The sequence below is a fragment of the Acanthisitta chloris genome, unplaced genomic scaffold, assembly GCF_000695815.1.
Source record: "Acanthisitta chloris isolate BGI_N310 unplaced genomic scaffold, ASM69581v1 scaffold3455, whole genome shotgun sequence".
Classification (NCBI taxonomy): Eukaryota; Metazoa; Chordata; class Aves; order Passeriformes; family Acanthisittidae; genus Acanthisitta; species Acanthisitta chloris.
This window is the reverse complement of record NW_008673004.1, coordinates 192,683-217,216: the sequence shown is the minus strand read 5'-3', so window position 1 is coordinate 217,216 and position 24,534 is coordinate 192,683. Positions and strand designations below refer to the sequence as shown.

Below are 24,534 nucleotides of genomic sequence, written 5' to 3'. Positions count from 1 at the left end.
GGGGAGCTCCTAAAAAACCCTAACAGCTGGGTAAAGGGACTTTGGAGTTCAGAAACTCTGCTCTGCAGCTGATACTCAGAAGTAGACTTTGGGGGTATAACATCTACCATGAGCAGAGTCTCTGCTGTTATAGCTCATTGGTACAATTAGAGTAATGAAAAATGCAAATCCTATTTTTGAAATATTCTGCTTAATTTTTGCCTTTCAGAAGTGATAAACTTGGCACTTAAAGCATGCATCTCACCTCTTAGACATGTTTAAAGCTAGAGATCTACAGATATAGTTAGGGATCATTCCTTTTGACAGCCTGGTGAGTTGCATCTTTTAGGGTCACCTTTAAATTAGACAGTTCCCAATGCTGGGAGCTGGCAAGTTCAGTGGGATGGCTGATGTGGTGAAGTAGAGGCAGGACTGGGGACACAGAATGGGGTGGTGTAATCTGGTAGGACAACGGGAAGAAATGTTTGTCAAGCTTCAGTATGGACCTGTCACCCTAAATCTTCTTTACACTCTGGACACCATGTGACGTGATCCAGCTGGTTTAGGAACAGTGGAGTTACCTTTTGGAAGTAACCATTCTCTTGGTAATAAAGGGTAATTTTAGAAAGGGGTAGGGGAAAGGTGTGAAATTCAGGGAGAAATAGGTATTACTTTTTTACTTTTTCCTGATTGGGTAAAAGAAAAGCCCCTTCCTTGTAAATTAGTCACATCTAGACAAATAAAGGTTTAGAGGAGAAGAGTAGTCTGGGTTGGAAACTTCGATTCTGCAGTGTTCATGAAAACAGATCAGGTACATCCACTTACACTAAAAGATTACACTGGGAGCAGGATTAAAGTCTACTTGTGTCAGCTGCCACTGCTAGGAGGAGCACGGTAGAAGTGAGATCATTGTACTTCTGGGACATTGAAAGAAAGATGAGAAGGTAAAGATATCGATAAATATCTCAAACTACGCTTATGAAATCATGTGTGATAAATTATAGATACAAGAGGTAATTTCAAAAGAACCCAAAAGCTTTCTTTGCATTATTGATGCTGATCAGCATGTCAGGCTGAGCCTCAGAAAATTCAGCCCTAAAGTTTCTGTGGTTCAGCTGCATGAAGTCCAACACAAAAAGTGAAATATTCACAAACACTTTCCTCAAATTGCTGACTGCAGAGTTGATAGCAGGTTTGATTCGGTGTTGTGGATATCTGGAAAGACAGATACAGCACACACAGCAAAAAAGTTCACAGATCCCTTCCCTCTGCTCATATATATTCTTATCAGACCTCAGTGAATCTGAAGTCTTCTCTGACCTAATGTATTGCCTCTAAAATGCTAAAATAGTTTCTGTTTGAGAGACCAAATTCTTAGCAAATACAAGATTTTTCCATGCATTTACTAAGAAAAAAAATCCCACTAGAAGTTTCCTTGACATCCTATGGCTTGGAGGGGCTCATCCCTCACCCTCCCCTTCCTTCTTTGGACGGATCATTTATCTTATAAGGGAAAAACAGCATATGTGCTTATTTCTGGTTGTTGTGCAGCAGTGGAAATCATCCAGTCTCTTTCCCCCTGGCCTGCGTTCCCAGGGAGCCACCAATTACCAAGGCTGAATTTTAACCACTCCTCACAAATCAGTGCTATTAAAATCATTAAACAATGATGTAATTTCAATCCAAAGTATAGCTTTATTGCATCTGATTGTTAATAATTGTATCAAAATAATAATTTTCTCTTAAATACCTTAATGGACTATTTTAATGTCTGCATCCAGATGCTCTTTATCACTTAAGGTATCTCCTTTGCATGTCTCCAGCTCACATTTGCTGACTCAAAGGACCCTTACCAAGCCAGTGAAGAGCCTTGAGAAGAGTGATGTGGCTGTGGGAGTGGGGTCAGATTCTGCTTTGCTTCGTGACAGCACAACTGTCAGCTCAAAGCTTTCTCTGCAGAATCTGCCTGACTAATGACAATAGAAGGGCCAGAAAAAAGCACAGCTGGGGCTGCCATTCCCAGGTTGGGATGGAAGCCCTGAGGGTAGAAAACTCATCTTTTGGCTGAGCATATTTGACATCGGAGATATTAAGAGAAAATCAGCCTGTATTCCCATTACACCTTTCAAAGTTAAACTCTGCCTTGATCAATTCTGACTGAATTTCCTTCTCAGGATATTTTTTTCAAAATTATTCTTCACTTTATTTCTTTGTCAAAGCAGAATCTACTCTTTGCTTGAATATACTAACCAAAGATAGATCAATTCGTTATGGAAACCGTGTGTCAAGTTTAAGATAGTTCTAACCAGAAAGGAATCTGAGTCTTTTTTTGCACTAAATCTGCCTTGTAGTCTCAAATGTCAAATGTAATTGGGAAAAGATGCTGTAGTGCTTGCCAGTGCATGTGTGTGTATATCTCTATTTGTATATATATATATTTATAATTATGAAGGGCTTTTTTCCAATTTCATACCTATTTCTGTTCTTTTTTTTTCAACTGATCCTATTTGTATGCATAGTTTAGTAAAAGAAATTCTAAAGAAATTTAAGAAAAACATAATGTCAAATACAGAAAAAGTAATTTCCTTCTAGATGTTAGTAATAGGACATTATAAATGGGGTTTATTTTTATTTCCCAGCTAGGATGTTAAAGCTGGCTATGGTGAAATCCTCTCTTTTCTTCCATCCACATAATTACTATTCTGTAGCTGGCTCTACATAACTTGATTATATTATGTTCTCAGGGCCATTGCTGGAGTTGATGGAGACCCTGATTTAGTTCATATGGAAATCCAGGACCCCAATGGAGGTATGCAAATGAAAATGTTATCAATTGATACCCTAGTGTATAGTCATTTCTCTTTGTTTTAGAGGTACTTTTTGGATTGTTTTTTAAGTTAGTCAGAAGAGAAATTGTACAAGTCAGATTCTTTCTCTGTTTATCTGTAGTCAGCAAAACTGTCCTATTACATAAAAATATAGTATAATTTAAAATCTACTTGTTTTCCACTCTAAGGCAAGTTGACGTCAAGATGCTATGCTCCATCGAAAATGTCCATTAATAGTGCAATTTATTCTGGCAGTTAAACATTGAACATTTTTTCCCAATTTGAAAGTAAAACTGGCAATGCAGTGTTGGTGCTGGGTAAGTGTCTGTTAATGTGAGTCGTTGCATATGTCAAGTCTACTGCAGTAACCACCATCTCCCAGAATTTCCTCATGTTACAGTATCCAATATACTTTGAGACTTCAAAAGGAAAACAAATGAAAAAGCAGATTAGGAGTCAGGACGTGCTGTACTAAAGAGTCAACATGATTCCAAAACTTGTATAGTTTCTTGTTACCAATTGTACTCTTGAAAGATAATTTAATTCCTTGAACCAGATCTAAGTTCCTGTGAAGTCTTAAGAATTAGTTGTAAAGAATGTGGCTTGACTTGCTTGATCCCATAGCTTTTCTTCATTTCAGCCCATTAAAAAATTAAAGTTACCATGCTAAAAGCTAGATGACAGAGTTTCTAAATCTTTTAGCAGTGAGCTGCTTTCTTTAGAGACAGCGTAAGAAGATTCTTCAGGACCTGGATGGGAAGATTTTTTATTGTTATTCAACAGAAACAGCAGAAAAAGAGAAAGTCTCATGAAATATTTCCTGACTTGGTTCTCAACAGACACTGTGCACTGATCAGTACAAGCATTGCCATGATTTTAGTGGAAACAGCATCTTTGCACACCTATGTGATGAAGAGCTGTAGTCCTTGTGATGTGAATTAGGAATACTTGCAAGACTTTTAGATGGCCCATTGCTGCTCTTGCTCAAATGTCTCTGCAGTGATGATTTGGACAGAAACAGGAGAACATGAATGAATGGACTCTAACTGCCTCTTAATCCAATCCAGATTTTGTAAAAAAATTTTTACCCTGTATAGTGGTTTGGCCTTCTCTGCTTAAAAGTCCTGAGACGTGGAAGGCATTTCCTATCACACTGCAAAAGCAATGAAGGACATGGGGATGCATTATTTATTCCTTCATGCTGTACCTGGACTGTAGTGAGAATCTGTGATCTGGGCACAAGATCGTGTACATAACATTTTCCTCACTGTGTATGAGAAAGTCACTCAAGTACTTTGTGCTCAGAAGCTTGTGACAAAAGGTGAGCTGTACAAGAGCATGAATCTTGGAGAAGGTCTTCAAGCCACAGCGGGTATGAGATATGATTGTTGGCTCTGCTCCCTCTGATAAGAGCAGATTGAATCAAAGGTGCAGTGGTGCTGTTCTAAGAACCCAGGAAGATAGGATAGTCCTGGCTAACTGGAGAGGAAGAGAAAGGCCATAGCCTCCACTGATTATAAATCAGTCCAGGCTTTTCCAGCAACGTATTAACTCTGAATATAGAAATCCTGCCACAACAGAGCAGTTCCAATAGCATGTTAATAGTGTGTCTGAACGTTCTTACAGAGCTTTGAAAACAGCCTTTAAAAATCAGCACACTGTCTATTAAATGGAGTCTGATTCTTTTCTCATTCATTACAATTTTATACTGGAGCTGATCTGTTGATTTCAGTTATGTTGTGTCAGGCTGCCATTTCTCCAAGTGAATAATTCAGCTCTGTGCATAGGTTAAGTGAGAAAAGAGGCTCCTTCTATTATCCCCACCCATGAATGGCTCATTCATCTAACCCCTAATCTCTCTGGACCAGCAAAATTTGGATAATAACAGGCTGCCTCCAGGGAATGATCTGAACTGTAAGCAGTTAATATATTCTCAGTACGTTGGAGATTGAAAAGCTCTTGTATGATGGTTTAATATAATAATTCTACAACTAACTTTTTTTTCCCTACATGAATAACATTTAATACTGCTTGCTTCTTTTTCCCTTGATAGCCCTGTCATATGTTTCTGTCTCTCTTCCCTCAGGTTATCGCTACATCACTTGCCAGATTCAAAATTGTTCTGATAAGACAATGACAGTCCCATTTGCTGGTAGCACTGATCGGGATTCCCTGACTGTGCAGGATGACTACATATTTCTTCAGGTACTGTCACTTTTGGGAGAGACAGCTCATTTTCAAATTCAAGAATAAAGTTTTAAACAGCAGCAACACTGTAAGGAGCAGGGAGAAAACTGTTGTAGAGTATGAATGATAATTTATGATTTTTTTACACGGAAGAAAGCATTCCTTTATCTGTAAAATGGAAAGAAAAAAAATGGGCATCTTTTATTTGTGTGAGCACCTTCCCTGTAACTATATGAACATTTCCAAGTGGATTGTGTGGTTCAAAGTTACTCTTTATAAGTATTCTCATGCGTTAGGTGAAACACAATCTTTTTGTTCTTATGCTTACAAACACTTCTGGATCCTTTCCAGTACCTCCATAGCACAGAACAGATTCCCTGAGAAAAGCATCCAAGGACAGCCACTGACAGAGTAGTGGCACATCTTAAGGATTCTCCTCTGAAGAGGTTTTGCCAGGAAAGAGCTCTCATGGCTGTGCATAGGAAGCAAAAGGGTGAAACAGACATAGCTGGGGAGCTTGGAGCAACTTAGTATAGAATCACAGAATGATTTAGGTTGGAAAAGACCCGTAAGATAGAGTCCAACCATAAACTCAACATTGCCAAGTCCACTACTAAACCATGTCCCTAAAGGCCACGTCTACAGCTCATGGTGGTCCAGATTACACTGGGGTTTATTTCATTCTCACACTGCAAGACCTGCATGCAGAAAAATGGGCTGGAACTTTGTCAGCCATATGGCACCAGTACAGCTCAGGCACACTGGAAAATGTTATTTTATGTGCTTGGGACTGGTTGTGATTTGAATCTATCAGAGCTACGAACTTCTCAAAGAACAGTTATGTCATGTTATAAGACTTTTTAGGAAAGTTGTTTGTACATTCCTCAGTGGTTGGCTGTCATTTTTCCCTTACTTTGATATGTTTTGTTTGCTGCAAGGCTTGTCTATTTATTGGCTTTTGCAGGAAAGCAATATTGTGTCAATGGATAGGTCTCCTCACTACTGCCTCAGTGTGCATCAGATTGGTTTCTTTGCAGTTTACTCCCTTTGGGGCTGTTTTTTCCACAAGGATCTTAAGGTAGTGGGGACACAAAGTATCTGTCCTGCTCTTGTTTGGCACAGTGATGTCAAGGGCCTCCATGGCTTTACAGCAATTAACACTGCAAAGAAACAGCAAAATGGCTCTGGGAAAGAATTTTTGGAGTAAAGTAGGCATTTTTCAGATCAGATTTAGCACTCATGGCACTTATTTTGCTCAACGGCATTATCATCTGTGGCTTCCCTCAGGCACACTCTAAAATCCATTTCATAGTGTGTAGATGAGGAGAACTGCTTCTCACCAGGTGAACTTCCAGACTGCTGTGCTCAGCAAAACACTGGCTGCTTACTTGTCAAGCATTTTATTTTGCTGGATGTCTTGTACAACTGCATCTCGAGTTGTTATTCTGTGGAAAGGCACACATAAGTAATAGACAGATGCTACTGGCAAATTGATGATGTTGGTAATGCAATCTCTGTAGATTTGAGACATGTCAGTGCCAGTAGATGAGATGTCCATGTGTTCCACGTAATGGGGAAGCATCTCTAGTTTTTTCAGAATTCTTTGCAGTAAACCACAGTATGTGATGTAAATCTAGTTGCTAAATTGGTTTGCAGTTCACTGTATTTGTATTATTGGAGGGTAAAAGATCACTCTGGGATCATACCCCGGAGGTGTAATGCAGGACAGTATTTACTTGTTCCAGTGAAACCACACACACACACACACACACACACACACAGAGCAGCTGCACATCTGAGAAACAGTATACTGTTGAAACCATGTGGAAACTATTTTACCACCAGTCTAAAATATTGCTGCATAAGTTAGAATCAGACCAGGGACTCCTTGTGATACCACAGTAATACCTGTTAGAAAAAGGATGGGACTGACTCATCTGTGCAAAAAGGAGAGTTTGAGACATCTCCTTGCTAATGGCATCACTCACATCCCCTGAGCTGTGCAGATGGAAATCAGAGCATTGCAGATCTGCACTACTAACCTTGGCTCAAGTCTGAGACTTTTACCATCTTAGAGGAAGATCTCAATCCCATTTCTTTAATATATCTATATCCACAAAGATCAGGAGCTTTCTAATACTCATTTGTTTCCCAGTTTGTACTGACAGGCAGACAGTTTCAGAGCTAATTTTAGTAGGAGGATTAAAGTTTCAACACTGTTTTTAAGTTTTTAAGCACAGAATGGCCTTTAATGTCAGTGAGGCTTGACATGACTAGGTGCTTCAGCTCTGATTCTCTGCTGCCTTGCATCATATCCAGTAATTTAAAATGAGTGACATTTGAAAAATACATTTAAAAGAAGACTGCTCTTTAACACTAGTCAAACAAATGGTGAGGTTTTTGCTTTGATTCATCATCGTTTAAGAAATCATATTCCTAAAGGCCATCATCACATTCTTTATACCACAAAAGAAAAGAGGAAATGTGTTTAAAGGAAAAGTGAAAATGCTTGCAATGCTAAATACTTTGTTATCTTTAAGGTATTCAGGCAGGTGGACCTGCTGTCATATATCAGCTCTCCTTTTACCAAGCCAAATCAAGTTTGCTCACTTCAGAATAGGCAGTCCTCCAAATCAGGTTCCCTTTTTAAACACAAAAGTTGAGGAGAAAAGCAGTGAGATTAGAGTAGGATTTTAAATGGATTCCTTAAGTCAAAGAAAGATGAGTCTGTTTGTGCTTCTGCTTCACAATCTGATTTGTCATAGACAGCCAAAGAAAAATTTTTGACATGTCATTCAATTTCTTCCATTTTCTTTTTTGACCAATGCATTTCTTCAAAGCAGCCACCCTTTATAAACTCAGTGAAAATTACTAAATAGCCATTACCTACCTGGTCTTCTCAGCCTCTGCTTTGAATTTTGCTCTTGGAGTACCTGGTGTTCCTGGCCAAGGTATCTCCTCCCTACCATCTCCTCCCTACCTCTAACCGATAGAGTGCTGCTGCCTGGGCCTCAATGAGAGGGCAAAGGTGTGGGAGGCCAATGGGTACAAATATATCCGTAAGGAAGGGGAATAGTGAGATGCTGAAATCTCAAGTATCACCCAAAACTGCTGAAATGGCAAAGGAGGGAAGTAAATAACTTTTTTTCTTCCTAAAGTGAAGAGCAAAAGAGTTTGAGTCTATTTTGTCATAACTTTTGATTTGCTCTTTTAGGAGTACATTGTACAAATTAATTACATGCAATGAATGTAATAGCTACATATTTCAGTTGCAGATTAAAAGAAAAAACAGTCTTTCATCTCAGATTCTTTAGATTTAACATGAACTGTCACAGGATTCTGTTTTTCCTTTGTACAGACAACATCAGCAAATCGGACCAAGTACTATGTGTCTTACCGTCGAAATGGCTTTGTGCAGATGAAGTTGCCAAAATATGCATTGCCAAAAGTAAGTGTACATGTTTTTCTTTCTCTTTTTGCATCTGTCATCTTTTCTTTTTACCTAAACTAGTTTTGTTCTTTTTTTTTTTAAACCTCAATATTCTTAAATCACAATTTCTCCTTGTAAGGATTTCTGAATCCCATTTGGGGTATATTCTTACCCTACTATTTTCATTTTTATTCTATTAATGTAGTACTCATAAACCATAGAGAGCAAGAACATACGGTTTTTGTGCTTTGCTTCCATGAAGCAGTGCTACATGCCCAATGGCAATATTGATGAGGCTCATTAGAGAATCCCAATATGGTCTTTGATGGTTTAACAAAATTGCAAGACATGTTGAGAGGTTCCTTCAGTCTAGCATATCTTCGTAGTGACAGGGTTTCTATATGTGCATATTAAATCAGCAATTAAGCACAAACAGATATTTACATATGGTCTAACTGATGCAGTTGATTTTTTTTGTACTGCACACAGTCTGTTTCCTAAGTTTATGGTTAAAAGGCTTCTGCAGCCCTGAAAAAAAATGACTTGCAAGTTTTAAAGACCCAACTGGATAAAACCCTCAGGAACACAGTCCAGCCACATGGATCTCCCTGCTCCCAGCAGGATGTTGATCTGGAGGTCTCCTGAGGTTCCTGCATTTTCCTGTTATTCTGTCACTTACTTAGCAGAGAACTAAAATATATTTTGTTTGGATTCTTTTAATTGCACAGGTTTAATTCATTGCTCATCTAATGAAGGACGGGGGAGGACAATGTATTTCCTTCTGTTGTTACTGTTTGAAAGCAAAGAATGTGTTTAATATAACTTTTTCATCTTAGATTTTAGGGGTTTTTTTTAAATGCTAGTCTAAATGGTAGTCTGAAGACTTCTGCTTTAAAATGTCCAACATATTAACAGAATTTCAAATCAAATCCTCAGATACTGAACAAGAGTCTGGAACTTGGATATGCTTCTAGTAGCACTATACAAATAGCTATTTATCTGTCTATCATGAAATGTACAGCCAAGGACAGGTATATAAATTAACCCTTCAATAAAATTATTTCAGGTTTTTTAAGGCCTTCAAAATAGCATTTATGCTTTCTTGGGCAAATTTGTAAGTAGGAAAACAGCAGGAGACTATCCAATTTTAAATGTTAAAGTTTGCCAAACATGGACACCCAAGGGACTGCAGCCCATGGATCCCCCATGCTGGGACAGAAGAAATCAAGTAAAGACTAAGGGAGGAAAGCAAATAAACAAGAAGCTTCTGACATATTCAAGAAGTGTCAGTCACAACTCCCTGGTATTTATGTCACATGAAGTCTAGATTGTTAGAAATAGTGTCACATGCTGAATTCTTTGTCCTGGAAATTTTATGTTTTGTTTATTTGTCTGCACACAACAGAGTTGAAAATGTCACTAAGAGGACCTGGAAGCCAGATACCCCCTAGAACAGGTTTTGCTACCTTCACATTACAGCAGAAATTTTGGGTACCAATGGAAATAAGAACACAGCTCTGAAATTTTTCATTGTGCTGTATTTCAGTGAGAATTGCCCAAGTGAAGTAGAAATGGATGTTCCAGTCCAATTTGAACAGAAGGAAAAAGACTTTTATGAGCAAATTGCTGATGAAATTTTGCAAAGAAAAGATATCAGCAAAGACACTGGCACATTAGAAGTGCATTTAGGACATGTGACTGTGGAGTTACTACTTTTATGGTGGTGGGAGATAAACATAATGGATGAATTTACAAAGGATCTTTTTTTACAATTGATTAAAACGATAGCTTTTGAAAGATCTGAGTTACAGAGAGTTTTAAGTATTAGATTCTGCCTAACCACGAGATGAAGCATGACTATAATAGACTATTTGTCATTTTTCTCAAAAGAAAGGAATGAAGTGTCAAAAAAAATCTCTTTTCAAGTGGTCACTGCAAAGTGCTTCATGTCACTGGACAGAGTTTTTGAGCAGTGATTGCATATAGGGAAGGAAAACTGTAGCCAAGTCAGAAGATACTACAGACTGGTCAAGGATGTGTCTAACAGTGCTAGGAGAGCTGCACCAGAATGCCAGCCTCTAGCCTGAGGGAACAAGGCTGGGTTCTTCAGATATTATTCTTTTGCTGCATGGATGTGTTTCATGGTGATTTTACGTATGGAGGTAGAATGAGCAGTTTCAGACAATTAGAAAATGCTATTGATGTCTCACTTTCCTTGCAACATGAAGAGGCTGAAAATCTGCCAAAAAATTATTTAGTTGGTTTATATTGTTTGCATTTGTATGTGTTCAAATGTATTCTCAAAGAGAAACCTAGAAAAGGATAGTTTGGACATACCTAACATTCTGTTTACTTGTGGATGAAAGGCTGCCAAAAGCATCCAAGCTTTACCTCTGCTAAGTTTCAAGGTTCCAGCTCCACATTGCCACTGAGATCACCTTTTTGTAGCACATCATAGTTCTGTATGTTTACACAGAGCAGAGCCATTGGGGGCCATCTAATGAACAGGATTTAGATTTCTTTTTAAAGCTCTTTTTCTGTGCTACTGAAAGTTTTTGTTTGTTTGTTTGTTTTTAATAGTGGGTTTGATACTCACATTGCATTGAATCACACAGCTGTCACCTGCATTTGACAGGAGTAAAGTGCCAGCTGCTGCTAGGCAGGGTGATAGCAAAGGCTGATGAGACCATATTAAAGGTTGCCTGTATGCTCCCCAAATCAGAAGAGGAATTTTCAAAGTGTTCTTTTAAAGATGAGTTTGTTTTTAGACTCAATTCCGTTTTACCAAGATTCCTTGTTCTCTGTTGCTCAGACTAGATCCAAAGTTAATAACTTGTAGGAAGGGAATAGCAAAATCAAGCCAAGAGCAGCAGGATTAAATTCGTGTGTCAAGTTGGTTGGTTGGGCATGAGTGGTGCCCCAGGGAGATCCTGCAAGACACCCATGGGCTGTTTTCAGCCTGGAGCAGGAGTTCAGCTGCCACTGCTGGCAGAGCAGCTCTGCCATGGGGCACAGGCTGAAGCTTCATGCAGTGTGTCAGCAACTTGTATGGCGCAAAAGTTCTGATTGCCCTTGCCTTGAGGAGAGCAGTGTGGAGAGGGAGAAGTACATTGAGTCTCGTCCCTATTCAAGATTTTGAGTCATGCTCTAGTGTGGCATCTAATGCAGTCTTGTGGATTCAAGGAATTGTTATTTTTTTCAAAGTTCAACTTGTTATTGACTTCTCTCCTTGCACTGTTTTACTTCACCAGGCAAGGAAGATTAGGAAGATTGTCTTTGGGATATGTGCTATCCATTTACCTTGATTGTGCTTGAGAGATTACAGAGGTATAAATGTGGTACATCTGGAGGTCAAGGCTGAGACTACACAGCCTTGACTGCTTACATCTGTTGTGCTTCTGATACATTTACTCCTCATGATTCTCTGTTTTCTTTATCACTTGCTTTATAGCAATGTTTTGTCCAACTGCAGCCTTAAAAGATTGTAAAGGGGTAAAATTCTGACATTGGACTAAAAATCGTAAGATTCAAAAAACAAGAATTTTGGGGTTCTTTTATATTTGCCTTATTGACTGAAGCACCACAGTCCTGCCTGTGTAGCATTATATTGACTGTGCTGAACCTGGCCTACAGTATTTTCACTTAATATTTTCTGTGTCATCAGCACATTTTACTAGACAAAGGAGCACTGGCTTGCTGTACAATCCTTGTCATCTTTTGTACCTTTCTGTCTTCAGGCTGTAAGTGTGTTTATTTGTGTCATAGGGTTTTTTATCACAGTTTGTGATATGGTAAACCATATTGAGCACTTCTTGAATATAAAATCCTATAAAGTATTTGCAGACTTGTAAGCTGATCAGTTACTAAATGTAGATGGGGCTGTATACAATGAAAGCAAGGCATTTCTTTTCCCTGTCTCCTTTAAAATACTTTCATTCCTCCCTGCTATCCACAACTCCCCAAAACCCAACTCTGTTAATTGTTTAATGATTTTGGGCCTCTTGACTGACTTTTGATTGGGTATTCGTTCAGCCTTCTGTGAAAACAGTCTCAACTGCATTAAAAACAGATAATTTAGGAAAGACTAATTATGTTGGTATCTCTGTGTTAAAAGTAAAGAAAGAATTCTCAAGCACTGTGGGTGTTTTCAAGAAGTAATAGTTGGTTGTTGATCTGTACTTGGAAGAGTTCTTGGATGCATGTTCTCCAGGTCATGGCTGAACATTCACAGTTCTTTCAATGCCATGTGTACATCCTCAGACTCATTGATTTTGTATAACAGACCAGGTCTGTCCATGTGATACAAATTTCTTTGAAATGGTGCTCATCTTCTGGCACAAGTTTGCCTTCTGTACATGTTTGTTTATTTCACAGTATCACTTTGAAACCATCTTTGTGTTTATTTGTTAGTTATGTTTTCTGCTACTGAGGTGGAGTACAAACACAACAGCTTACAAGTCCCTGAGAGAGCAGGAGTGATAAGACCTGTCACTGGATGCCTTGTTTATCATGCCATGTTTTAATATGCAGTCTTTGATCACTTTCAGGATTCATTTAGCATTTTTTGTAGAAAAGTAATTCTGATGCAAGAGATCTCCAGCTGTCCTTAATTCTAATTCCATGATCAAGTTGAAATACTTATCTGTTTGGAAAATGCTTACTTTCTTCAGCATAGTTAAGAAATTATAGCTCTTGAATTAAAAAACAAACCCACAAACAAACAACAACAACAAAACCCTCCAAAACAAGCAAATATGCCCTCAAAAACAAAATGCAAAAAATCAAATCCTGTCTTTTAATGGAATATTTAATTGTATGTGTAACATTTCAAGTAATTGCAATAAGGTGTGCTTTTATTTCCCCATTTTCAGAATCATAGACAATACACATGGAAAAGATTTGAGAGGTCCTTTTCCATATCATGGTCATCTGCCTAAAACTGTCCTGACAGATATTTTTCTGATCTGTTTATAGCAATGCCTAAGGATGAAAATTACTTGACCTCCTTGAGCGTTTTATCCTCAGTGTGTATGACCAGGCCCTGCTATAGAAGGGTATTCTGATATCTAACCTACATCTCCTTAGTTGTGATATATATCCAGTATTTAATTTCAAGTAGACTTAGAGGGCATTTAATCTCATTTTCCTTGGGGTGGCTGTTTACAGTATTTAAGGGCTGTTTTCCAGCTACGCTCATCCACCCACAGGGAAATGATTCTGTGGGCTTGATTGGATAGTTTATTTTAGAGCACTTTGCAGGTTTCTTTGGTCACACCTGTAGGCAGACCTATCCCTGGCCCTGGATTAGTGCACTGCCTTGGACCTATGAGTAGTTCACAGATTTTTTGGTGGTGAACATACAGACATCAGTTCTTAGTATGGTATAACATCAACCAGTAAAGAGAGAAGGGTGAAGAAAATTATATTTGCAAAATTTAGTGCACAAGGAGCACCTAAGTGAACAGAAAAGGGAAATCTCATGGGGGTTTAAAGGTTAAAGGGAAAAAAAAGAAGGCTTGGACAATACAGCTAGTAACATCTCAGAATTGTACAAAGCTTACAACCTATGAAGAGGAGATAAAGTAAATGAAGATTACTGATATTTGGGAATCACAGTCAATTGGCATTGATGAGCTTTGCAAAAACAGAGAGAGAATCCTGAAGATCTCTAACATCAGTAAAGAAAGTCTTTATACATGAATTTGAATAAATTGTGTATGAATAGCATGATACAGAAAATTTAGACAATCAGTGGGTCTTTGAGTAGCCTGCAAGATGTGGAGAGAGAAAACAGGAGGTCCAGCAAGAAGGCGATTGCAGTAGCCCAAGCATGAAATCATAAAAGAATAAATTCTTTCCTTACAGGATCTGCTGAGGTTACAGCCTGAGGTTGTATCTGTGTCCATGAATTAGACAAAGCCATAAAAACTTGTATTCCCTCCATCAAGATATTTTTCTCAGATGTCCTTTCTAGTTAACTCTTTAGTGACAGTAAGTTCTGTTTAGCAATATTTGCTGATGTTCCCACTTCGTGTGCTGCTCACCTGTTGAGCTGAAGGGTTGGACTTGGCACACTGACACCTCAGCCCCTGTATTTGACAATCAATTTCTTCTTTTTAAATTCACCTTTCAGTGTAGGAATAGTACAAGAATGACATGACAGTTTAGCTTTGTTTTAACTAGACTTTCAGTCTGTGTCATACAGGATTTTGAAAGATAAATATAAGAACTGGGCATGAAATTTACAGTTTTCCTTACACTGTCATTAACTTTTCCCAGGGGATTATATGATGATTGGGCAGAAAGTGCTGTGCAGGATTATTGCAAGGTAGTATAACTGAAGGACTGTTTTGCTTCTTGAGGGAAAAGAAATCACTGTGAAAGGAAAATAGCTGTTAGGCTGAACTGGGGATCTGAAAGTGTAAATTCTGAATGGAAGGAATGAAGTTCAAGGTAGCGCAAGGGCAATTTCACTTGCTATAAAACTGGGATCTGTTAAACTCTTGCCTCAGTGGAGTTGGCATTCAGCAGTCTGAATGGACAAACCTCTTCATTTGTAGCAGTCACTGCCAAGAGAAAAATTAACTCTCATTTGCTGCAGCAAAATTCTTCAGTCCAACCTCTCTTTCCTTCACCTGACCCTTGCATTCTGCCCCAAATTAATCTTCCTGTCCTTGTGCACTACATGGTTTGGCTCCCTGCACATTGTTAATGCTGGATCAGCTGCTCCTACCCCACCTGGAATAGGAGACCCAACAGCTGTGCCCGTCTCCCAGCTCTGCCACCACAGGCCACCCAGTGCAACCACTGCCACCCCACCATGAAAAGCATGGGGTGGAAAAGCACTGGGGCATGGAAAGCACTGTGCCTATATTCCCTGGGGGCTTGCATTTCTTTATGGTACGGTATAAATGTTTTGTTTTAATAATTTAGATGATAACTTTGCAAAAACTCTTGGTTTCATGGGGTATTAAGGATTTTCTAGAGGTTTTCAAATGGAAAAGAAACCTGTTTCTTTCTTTCTTTTGACTCTGCCTCACTTCCACCCTTATCATCAGATAGTCAGGGGAACTTTCCTCATGCTGCAAAAGGAGAGGTGATTTCAGTACTAAATGTGGTGTAATGTTGTCTACCCAGCCTCATGCTGCCATGATTTAAGGCATAAGATGAAGTGTTCTGTACATTTAAGAGGCTTTTTAAAGAATCTGTTGGGATCAGTTGTTGTGTTTTCTCACAGTTCTGCCAGAGTCTCTGCAAGAAAAGGAGAACCATTCATGAAATGCTACACAAAACATATACTGTAGCACATAGTTCAACTTGAAAGACTTTGAAAAGAGCATAGAGCTGTCATTGACAGGAAACCACTTAGATTCTTTTGTGTGGAAATGTGTGACATATGCAGAAATACCTTAACTAGATCATTGGTATTTAATAACTATCTTCTGTTCATATTAAAAATATTTTCATGGTATTATTTCATTTCTATTCATTTCTTTTTTAATCTAAGTGCCTTATTCACATCATGCATGTTGCCTAAAGTGTGACTGCCATGCTTTGCTGGGTATTCTCAGCTCTTACATTTTCTTCAGTCTTAACTAGATTCTTACAGAATTTGGTTTATTTCTCTCTAAGAGTTCTACAAAGTTGTTTTTGTGTGTGTGTGGTTTTTTTTTAAAGCCAACTCACCCAAAACTCATATTCTCTTGACATTTTGGTAGCTTTATTTAATATTCACTCCATTGCCTTAGTATTTTCCAGTAATAAGATGACCAACACTGGATATAGTATCCCAGTTAAATGCCAAGGTCATAAAGAGTTTACAAGGTTTCAGTCTCTGTGACTAGATGTCATTTCTTATGTAGTCCCAACATCTGCTTTTATGCTGCCATATCCTATTGCAAACTCATGTCCTTTTATTCTGCTTGCTAAGTTTAGTTCAGTGTTGCTACTTCCTGATTTATTTCTTCTGTTTAATATTAGTGTTAAATTATTTTCCCCAGCTGTGCATTTTTTTGTCTGAGATGTTTGGAGTGAAGAAACTGGGAAAACTGAAAGCAAGCTGTTGCAATATCCATGCCTGAAATTCTTGGGAAATGAATGCAGAATGTTGACTCTCATGTTTTAACTGTTGAATATTTAAGTGGTTCCGTCTACATAGATAAATTGCTGTTATGTACTATAATATACATGAGCTGTGTGCATGATGTGTACTACTTCCTACTTCACTGCTGTAAATTATATCTGATCCTCTTTGTCCTATGCTGCTTTTTACCTAGTTCTTATTTCTCTAGGTACTTGAAGATTATTTTTTAGATTAGATTTGTCTATGTTGTTTCAGTCTTCATTGACTCTTATCCAGATCTTGGAGATCTATTTATTTTATTTTTTCCTTTCCTGTTTTTTTAGCTTCTTTTCAAGAAGTCATTTCCCATAAAAGTCAAAGCAGGTCCCAGCTTTTTTCACATTCATGACTTTGGTCTTCACCAAGCTGCTTTGCATTGCAGTCAAAAGGCATTGAGGAACCACCTTGGAGTGGTGGGATACAGCATGTTGATTAATATAACACTGAGAGATTATTGTTATTGAATGTTTCCTTTTTCCCCAGTATTAAATTCTCCTGGCAAACTTATTGTCTGCAAAATAGAAATTCTGGAAAAATTAGTCATTTTGTATCTTATTTTTCTACAGGATTTGCAGATAATCAGTACAGATGAAAACCAGGTGTTTGTGGCTGTTCAGGAGTGGTACCAGACAGACACATATAACCTGTACCAGTCCGACCCACAAGGTGTTTACTACTCTATCCTCCTGGAGAATGTCCGGAGCACAAAGCAGCCAGAAGAGAATGTCCTGATAGATATTCTGGAGGTAGATCTTTATCTCTTCCAATATGTATAGTCTGTGTGCAGGGTTTTCGGGTTGGTTTTTTTTTTGATGATCAGGATAATTTAAAATTAATATATTTTCACAGTTACATTTAATGTCAAAAGTCTAGGATCTCTTTGTTATTGATAGTGCATTGTTACTACTTACATGTTTCCTTATTGCCTTACTAATGTGCTGTGTACTCTAAGAACTAGATTCTTGGGGGAGGGTTACATGGACATGCAAATCCAATATTGGCTGAAGGGGTTTTTTTTGAGAAAGTGAGAAGTGAAGCTGGCAGCACAATTTATTATTGAAGCAAGAAGTTATGCAGCTGCCTGTGTACAGTTTTTGTCTTCTAGGTGACTCAGTGATGTTTTCTAACTTAGTGCAGGGCATCTTTTAGCCAGTAGGGTTTTAAATAGTAATCCTGTGTGCCTTGTGCTAGGTTGAGTCAGCTCTGACAGACAAAGAACCAACAAAATTAGATATTGGACAGCAAATCCACTTGTGTTCAGTAGGTGTCTTGTGCCAGCAGCATTTGCTGTGAGACAAACTCTCCTGTAAACAAATCTATCTTGTATTTTAACATCAAAGCACTTGGCAAAATAAAAGACTCAAGAATATAGCATTTTGGAAGAGTTTCACAGTTATCAATTCTATTCTTGTTGATGGAATGGAATTCCAGTGTAATAATGTGTACATTTGCTATGGTTCTGTTCTTTATTGTAGCACATAGGACTGGCCATTATCAGAATATTAAACTAACAGAGCTTTGGTCTGACCCAGATCGTCCCCTGTAACACTCTAATCTGCCTGGTGGGGGTTTAAAAGAAAACCCAAGAAATATGTAAATGCACCAGGCTTCTTTGGCAAAGTGTTGCAGTAATTCTGGATATAAGGCACACACTGACAGAGCTGTTAAAGGGATGTAATTAGACTCTTCTTGGTGGGGGAAAATGATAGTGGTTTTTTCCTCCTTATCTCCTCCATCTTTCTTTAGCTTTTTCTTTCCAAATGGCTGTAGTAAAACAAAAAGGTATCTCATTACAAATGATTATTTTCTAGACTCTACCTTTTTAGAAATGAGGCTTCCTAATGAGCAAAGCCTCACATTGTGAGCAGCCACATTCCCACGGGGCAATTTATTGACAGCATTAGTTTGTAGCTCTTTACTCCTAGTCACTCCTGCTGGATACAAAGCTAAAAGGGAGTCACCAGCTTCTTACATCACCTGTAGCATGTAATTTCAGATAAGATGTACAGAGATGCTACCCCTGGCTGTCCTTTTGTCTGCAAAAGTTATTAACTTAATTCAGTTACACTGATTATTTCAGAATTTTCCAATGTTACTGAAGGCATATTAGATAATGAGATCCTCGATTAGCATGTGTGCTGGATCAATTTGCAGGGTTAAATTAAAAAGAAAATGTACACGTGATAAAGAGTAATTGAAGGATAATACGCATGGAGCCACACAATGCAATTTTTTAGAGCTATTTTGAAACAGAGTTGCATTATAGGAGAACACTTTTGTTTGCTTACATTAAGAAAGCCCACAGCTTCCAGATAGCCTGTATGATAAATAATTAGTGTTCATCTTGTTTACTAGAATGTGATCAAGTACTCATAATGCATGTATTATTTAGCCAGTATAAAATGGCTAATAAACAGAACATATATTGGAGTCCTTGAGGATGAGATTTTTATTTTTTTTTTTCCTAATCTGGATTTTCTTTCTATGCCTTTTAATGTAAGTATCCCATCTTGGGAACAGGAATCTTCAGTGCAGCACAGATACAGTCCTCAGTGGTTGACAAATTCTCTTTCCACCAGTGTGTAATTCTCCTTAAAATTTTCACTGTTCATCTTTGTTATCTTGTGCTGACCTCACTTCATCTTTCACTTGCACATTTGCTGTAAAATCTTTAATAGATGTCTGCCTGTCTCTATTCATTTTCTTTTATATGCTTTATCTTTCTTGTATCATATTTCTTTTCATGTTGCATGTGTAAAAGGGGAATAATTCCCAAATACTTGTTCAAAGGAGGGAAGACAAAGAAAAGGAGGGAAGAAAAAGAGACTGTCCAAAAGGAGCATGCCCTTGAAATATGTGACTGTGCACAAGGAGCACGTCCTTGAAATTGTATTAAGTGCTGCCAGTGTGAACCAGTCACAAATTTGACAAAGGTTTATTTGCAGAATGGACATACTAATGTAATACTTCTAGATTGGTTCTTGTCCTTATATAGATAAGAGCTATACAAGTTGCAGTACAGATTCTTTATGCCTTTTTTCTGCAAACAACAATAGTATATATGTAAATTTTAATTATGAATATATATTATGTAGCAGTAATTTCTGTATTTCAGTAACTGCTGCTAATAAACACTGTGGAACCATCTGAACTGTTCTTCTTGCTACCACTGGTACAGAATATTGTTTGGCTGTAAAATCAGTAATGTAACAATTAGCAATTAACGTGTTACCTTATACATAGTCACAACAGAAAACCTGTTCAGAAAATAGGTTTATAAGGCACAAACTGCTTTTCTAAGAGTACTGGGGAACAACTAACCCCTGACAGAAAATAGATGCTCTGAGAACTAAGCTAAACATCCAAAGAAAATCAACAGGAAGATGCATTTCCTCATGTTCATCTGTCTTGGGTAGCTGCTGGACTGTTCATCAAAGTAACTGAACACTGCACAATGTTGAAATGTCTTCTTTTCCATCACAACTTATTATTACTGTGAATATTTTCCCTTCTTGGCAGAAAGATACTTATCTCCCAATTTTAGATTAGGGAAGTGAGTCAAGGAGTAGAAAGTACAGCGGAATTTGAGTGCCTTGGCATCACAGCCTAATCCAGATGGTAAATTTGTCATATAGCATTTACAGTATTTACAGAAAGAGTCAGGCTTGTATTTGCATAGGCCACAGGACAAATGAAATAGAAAAAGGTGCAGCAGGGGTGGTGTGTTGTGAAGGTGCCACTTTTTGCACACCATAATTTTGTATTAGTTATTGGTTTTTAGTCTGATGCACCACTCTGAACATCATACTTCTGAACTCACCCTGAAGATAGGTTCCTGAAACCTATTTATTATTTCAAGCAGGGTTTATGCCTGTCATTCAAAATACAACTGCTGAAGTGCTGGTTGGCTTTTATCTTCTAAAGCAGCAGCGAGAGAAGTTAACTGAGATACTGGAAGAAATGTTTTCATAACCTTTCAATGTTTGATATATTCAAACACTTATGTCCTATATTCTAGAGAGGAGAGGTTACCCTAGAGCTTGGCTAGGTTAGAGATGGGAGTGGAGAAAAATTTTAGCCTGACTCCCATTTAACGATTATATGGAATGATTAAATATTCATTAAACAAGGATGAGGGGGGAAAAAAGAGAGAGAGGAAAAGAAATATTCACGGTGCAGCAGTGTTTTTGCCATCCACAAATGAAGAGGGAAACCTCTGTTGCAGTCCCTGATCTAATTATTGTTTAAATATTTAATATTGTGTTCACAGGAAGAAAGACATGCACAGAAATTGTACCCCAAGCCTGCCTTCCCACGTAAATGTTTGAACTGCCAGACTTCTCATGGCTGTGCTGTCTCTGGAAGGTAGAATATGTAATAAAGCCCCTGCAAGATGAAAATGCTTTGAAAGTAGTGAAAGCAGGTTCCTCATTCCTTCCCTCCCTTTCGTTTTCTCACCTACATTGCAAAGTAGTTGACTTTTGCAGTATGTTTGACTTGGAGGTGATTTTGAGCTTCCAGCATCCTGGGTAAATAAGCCAACCATACATGCACGGGGAGAAGAAACACATGAGAGAGCAGGTTATTGAAGTATCTATAAAGAATATTGTTGGATAAACTTAGATATATTTCCAAGTTCTAGACTGTTACTATAACCAGCAGAACATTTTTATTCTCTGTAGCTTTGGATGAGTTCCCATATTTATAAGCAGTGAATATCAAACCTGTAGCCTGCTGGTAGGGATGCCTTCTCCTCATCCTGAATGCAGACTTTTGTTAAATGAATGTTAAATGGAGTTGGGAAAAAAAAGGAGACAGTAAATATTTCAAATAAAAAATAAAAGTTCAGGAATGCATCATGACGTCAAGAGGCCAATACTGCTGATCATTCCAAGATCTGATTATTCTGTGCATTTAATTGTAATGAATGCTTGAGTTTTGTTAAGAGTCAGCACCCAAGGAGGTTAGAAATCTGGAACTGTGCTGGTATATAAGTTGATATACATGGTCCAGAATTTTTCAAAAATCAAGAAGTCTCATAAATTATAACAAGGGAAACAAGGGCACTCTTAAGGAAACTTTCAGGTTTTAATGTAAGATCTTATCTTATGCCCTTGGGCTGAATAGATGCTCATATGGTAGTAACATAAATGTTAGGGCTAGGTGTGATTACTGTCAGGTTGCTTCTAAAAATTATCCACATTGACTCTGACACTTTGAGTTGTAATAATTTTCTAATACAGATAGTTCTCCCAAGAGAAGTGGGAGTCTGTGAATGTTTTGTTTTATTTTTCCCCTGGAGATTAAACAGGGAAAGGGAGGCTAAATGTGTGGAGGTGGACTGGATGTGGCAGCATTTCAGATGCCTGAGAGGTTGATTCAGCCACCAAATGATTTTTCTGTATTTATTTCTTACAAAAGACAATTGTATTTCCTAATTCTGTGTTATTTTAATGGCTGTGATACAGTATTTTGTTGTTGTAACCTATGTGTGTGCTGTTTATATGATGTGGGTCACAGGACTTCATTGTAAAAGTCAGATTGCTCTTAAAGGTTGCTTACATCATTTACAGAATAGCATTTTAGAGAAAAAATACAGAGCTGTAATTTTAACAGTTAGGCCATGGTATTGCTATTTTTGTATTTTTTCTGTATAAACTACATATAATTTGATCAGCCTTCTGACATTGAGAGAAATGTATATCCTTTTTAAATATATGTATAAATACAAATTTCTACAAATCTGTAGAAATACCAATCAGTTTGCAATTGTTCTCCACTTTCCTCCCTTCACTGTCCTTTGCTTTCTCCCTTTCCTCTTATCTTTTTGACTTTCTTGTATTTTTTTAAGCTATCATTCACTTTCTGTTCAGTTTCCAGGAGAAACTGCCTGAGATACACTGTTCAGAGCCAGAAAAGACCAGCTAATCAGGGATAATCTTTGTTGAAAAACATGTGTATGTGTTGGATATTAACCTCCTTTCCTGTGTGCTTCAGGTCAGAGGTGTAAAAGGAGTCTTTTTGGCCAACCAGAAAGTTGATGGGAAAGTTACAACTCTGATAACCTACAACAAAGGCCGTGACTGGGATTTTCTAAACCCTCCAGACACTGATATGAATGGCAAACCTACAAACTGCAAACCTGTGAGTGGCTTTTTTGGTCTTCTCTCTGAAGTGCACTATAATTACCTGTATGGTAGGAAGTGCAGTAGTTTTAATAGCCTGAGAGCTTTGTGCTGAGTTTATCAGCCAAACTAGTAGGTAGATCTTGGGTTCAAATTGGAGGAGGGGAATTTTAGATTAGATATTAGAAAAAGATTTTTTACTATAAAGGTGGTGAGACACTGGCACAGGTTGCCTAGGGACATGGTGGCTGCCCCAACCCTGGCAGTGTTCAAGGCCAGGCTGGGCAAGCCTTTAGCAACCTGCTCTAGTGAGGAGGTGTCCCTGCCCAGGGCAGGCGGTTGGGACTAGATGATCTGTAAGGTCCATTGCAACCCTTAAATTCTATGATTCTATGAAATCTACTTATGTTGCATGAGCTGTGGTTTCACAGGCTATTAGCCCAGTCATCTTTTAGAATAAGTAGTCAGGTCTCTCTGCACTGCATTTCGTATTTTAGATCACTTTGACACAAAGAGGACATTTTTCCTTGTGTGTCAACCACAGAACCCAGTTAGGAATAATCTTGACAACAGTCATTTGTGTCTGGATATAAGGGGCACATCATGAGTCAATAAATTTTCAGTCTTTCATTTTTTTGCTTCATGTTAAACTGAGGTAACCCTTAGTTCCCTATTAAAGGGAACTCCTGACAGTTGCTTGAAAATAAACACCACAGTTACCTGCATGAAAAAGTCCTTTCTTTTTGTAAGATGATATTTCAGTTGGTTTAGATGTCCCAACTATGCATGATATTTCATTATTTGCAAAGCTGTGCTGAAAACTTTGTATTTTTCTCACTGACTCCTCTCCAGGGGAGTCAAAGCTCTGCATTGGTGGGCAAAATAAAAGTGCTGCTGCTGCCACAGCTTTGTTCCCTCTCCATGTAGCAGAAGGGGAGGGCTGGAGCTGCTCTTTCCCTCTTGAAGAGTTCAAGACTGTGCTACAAATTTCAAGCCTGCAGGGCCCGATCCACAGCAATCTGAGATGAGTGGAAAGATTGCGGTGGCAGTGGCTGCCAGGCAGTGCTGGCAGATGCTCCTGGTAAAACTCACGGTCAGATTGCTGTGAGCAATGTGACCTTTGAGTACCACTGCACAAAGGGCAAGAAGCAATAAGTTTCTTAGCATTAGATCAGATGTGTCCAAAAGTCATTATGCTGTTTTTCATACCACTTTCTTTACTAAAAAAAAAAAAAAGATATTTCAGTCCAAGCAGTTGCTTTTCATCATCATTTTTTACCAGTTATCTGGGACCAACAAATAGGCAATACTTGTTGGTGTTAGCATTTTTAAGCAAATATTATCTCAGAAGGGGGTTTCATACAATATTTTCAAGCTGACATCTTTGAGTTTGGAAATCTTTTTGTTGAGACAGTGACACACTGCACAACATCCCCAGAGATTCCTGTTAGAAAATGAAGCTTGATATTTCAGACTGGAATTTGTCTCCATGCGAAACAGCCATTCTCTCTCTTTACAAAGATATACATTGCTGAGGCTGCTTTCTGTCAGGGCTTTGGTTTTTTTAGGAGCATATCTGTTAGCAGTTATTTTTTAAAACCTGTTGTCTTCTTCTCCCCCCACAAGCCTGATTGCTACCTTCACCTCCATCTGCGGTGGGCAGACAACCCCTATGTGTCAGGAACAGTCCACACGAAGGACACTGCACCAGGGCTCATCATGGGGGCAGGTAAGTGCATGACATTATTTTTTAAGACCTGAAACGTGACAGCAGTTCTTTGTGTCGGTTTATAAGAATACCATGCTACAAGCATTGCCAAAATACAGCTTTCCTGCTGTATAATCCTGTATGGAATCTCTTGC

At 38.3% G+C, this 24,534-nt stretch overlaps 1 protein-coding gene across 1 annotated transcript in view; it reads left to right on the top strand.

Annotated features, from left to right (window-relative positions):
- Positions 1-983: 983 nt before the first annotated feature.
- SORCS2 (sortilin-related VPS10 domain containing receptor 2) overlaps positions 984-24,534 on the top strand; it is a gene marked incomplete at its 5' end in the record, with an annotated part of 91,325 nt that continues 67,774 nt past the window's right edge. Inside the window, 7 exons of the mRNA XM_009074728.1 lie at positions 984-1,008; positions 2,714-2,788; positions 4,894-5,012; positions 8,353-8,442; positions 17,113-17,292; positions 22,544-22,690; positions 24,298-24,400. Coding sequence (XP_009072976.1) covers positions 984-1,008; positions 2,714-2,788; positions 4,894-5,012; positions 8,353-8,442; positions 17,113-17,292; positions 22,544-22,690; positions 24,298-24,400 — 739 coding nt within the window. The remainder of the gene's footprint in view (positions 1,009-2,713; positions 2,789-4,893; positions 5,013-8,352; positions 8,443-17,112; positions 17,293-22,543; positions 22,691-24,297; positions 24,401-24,534) is intronic.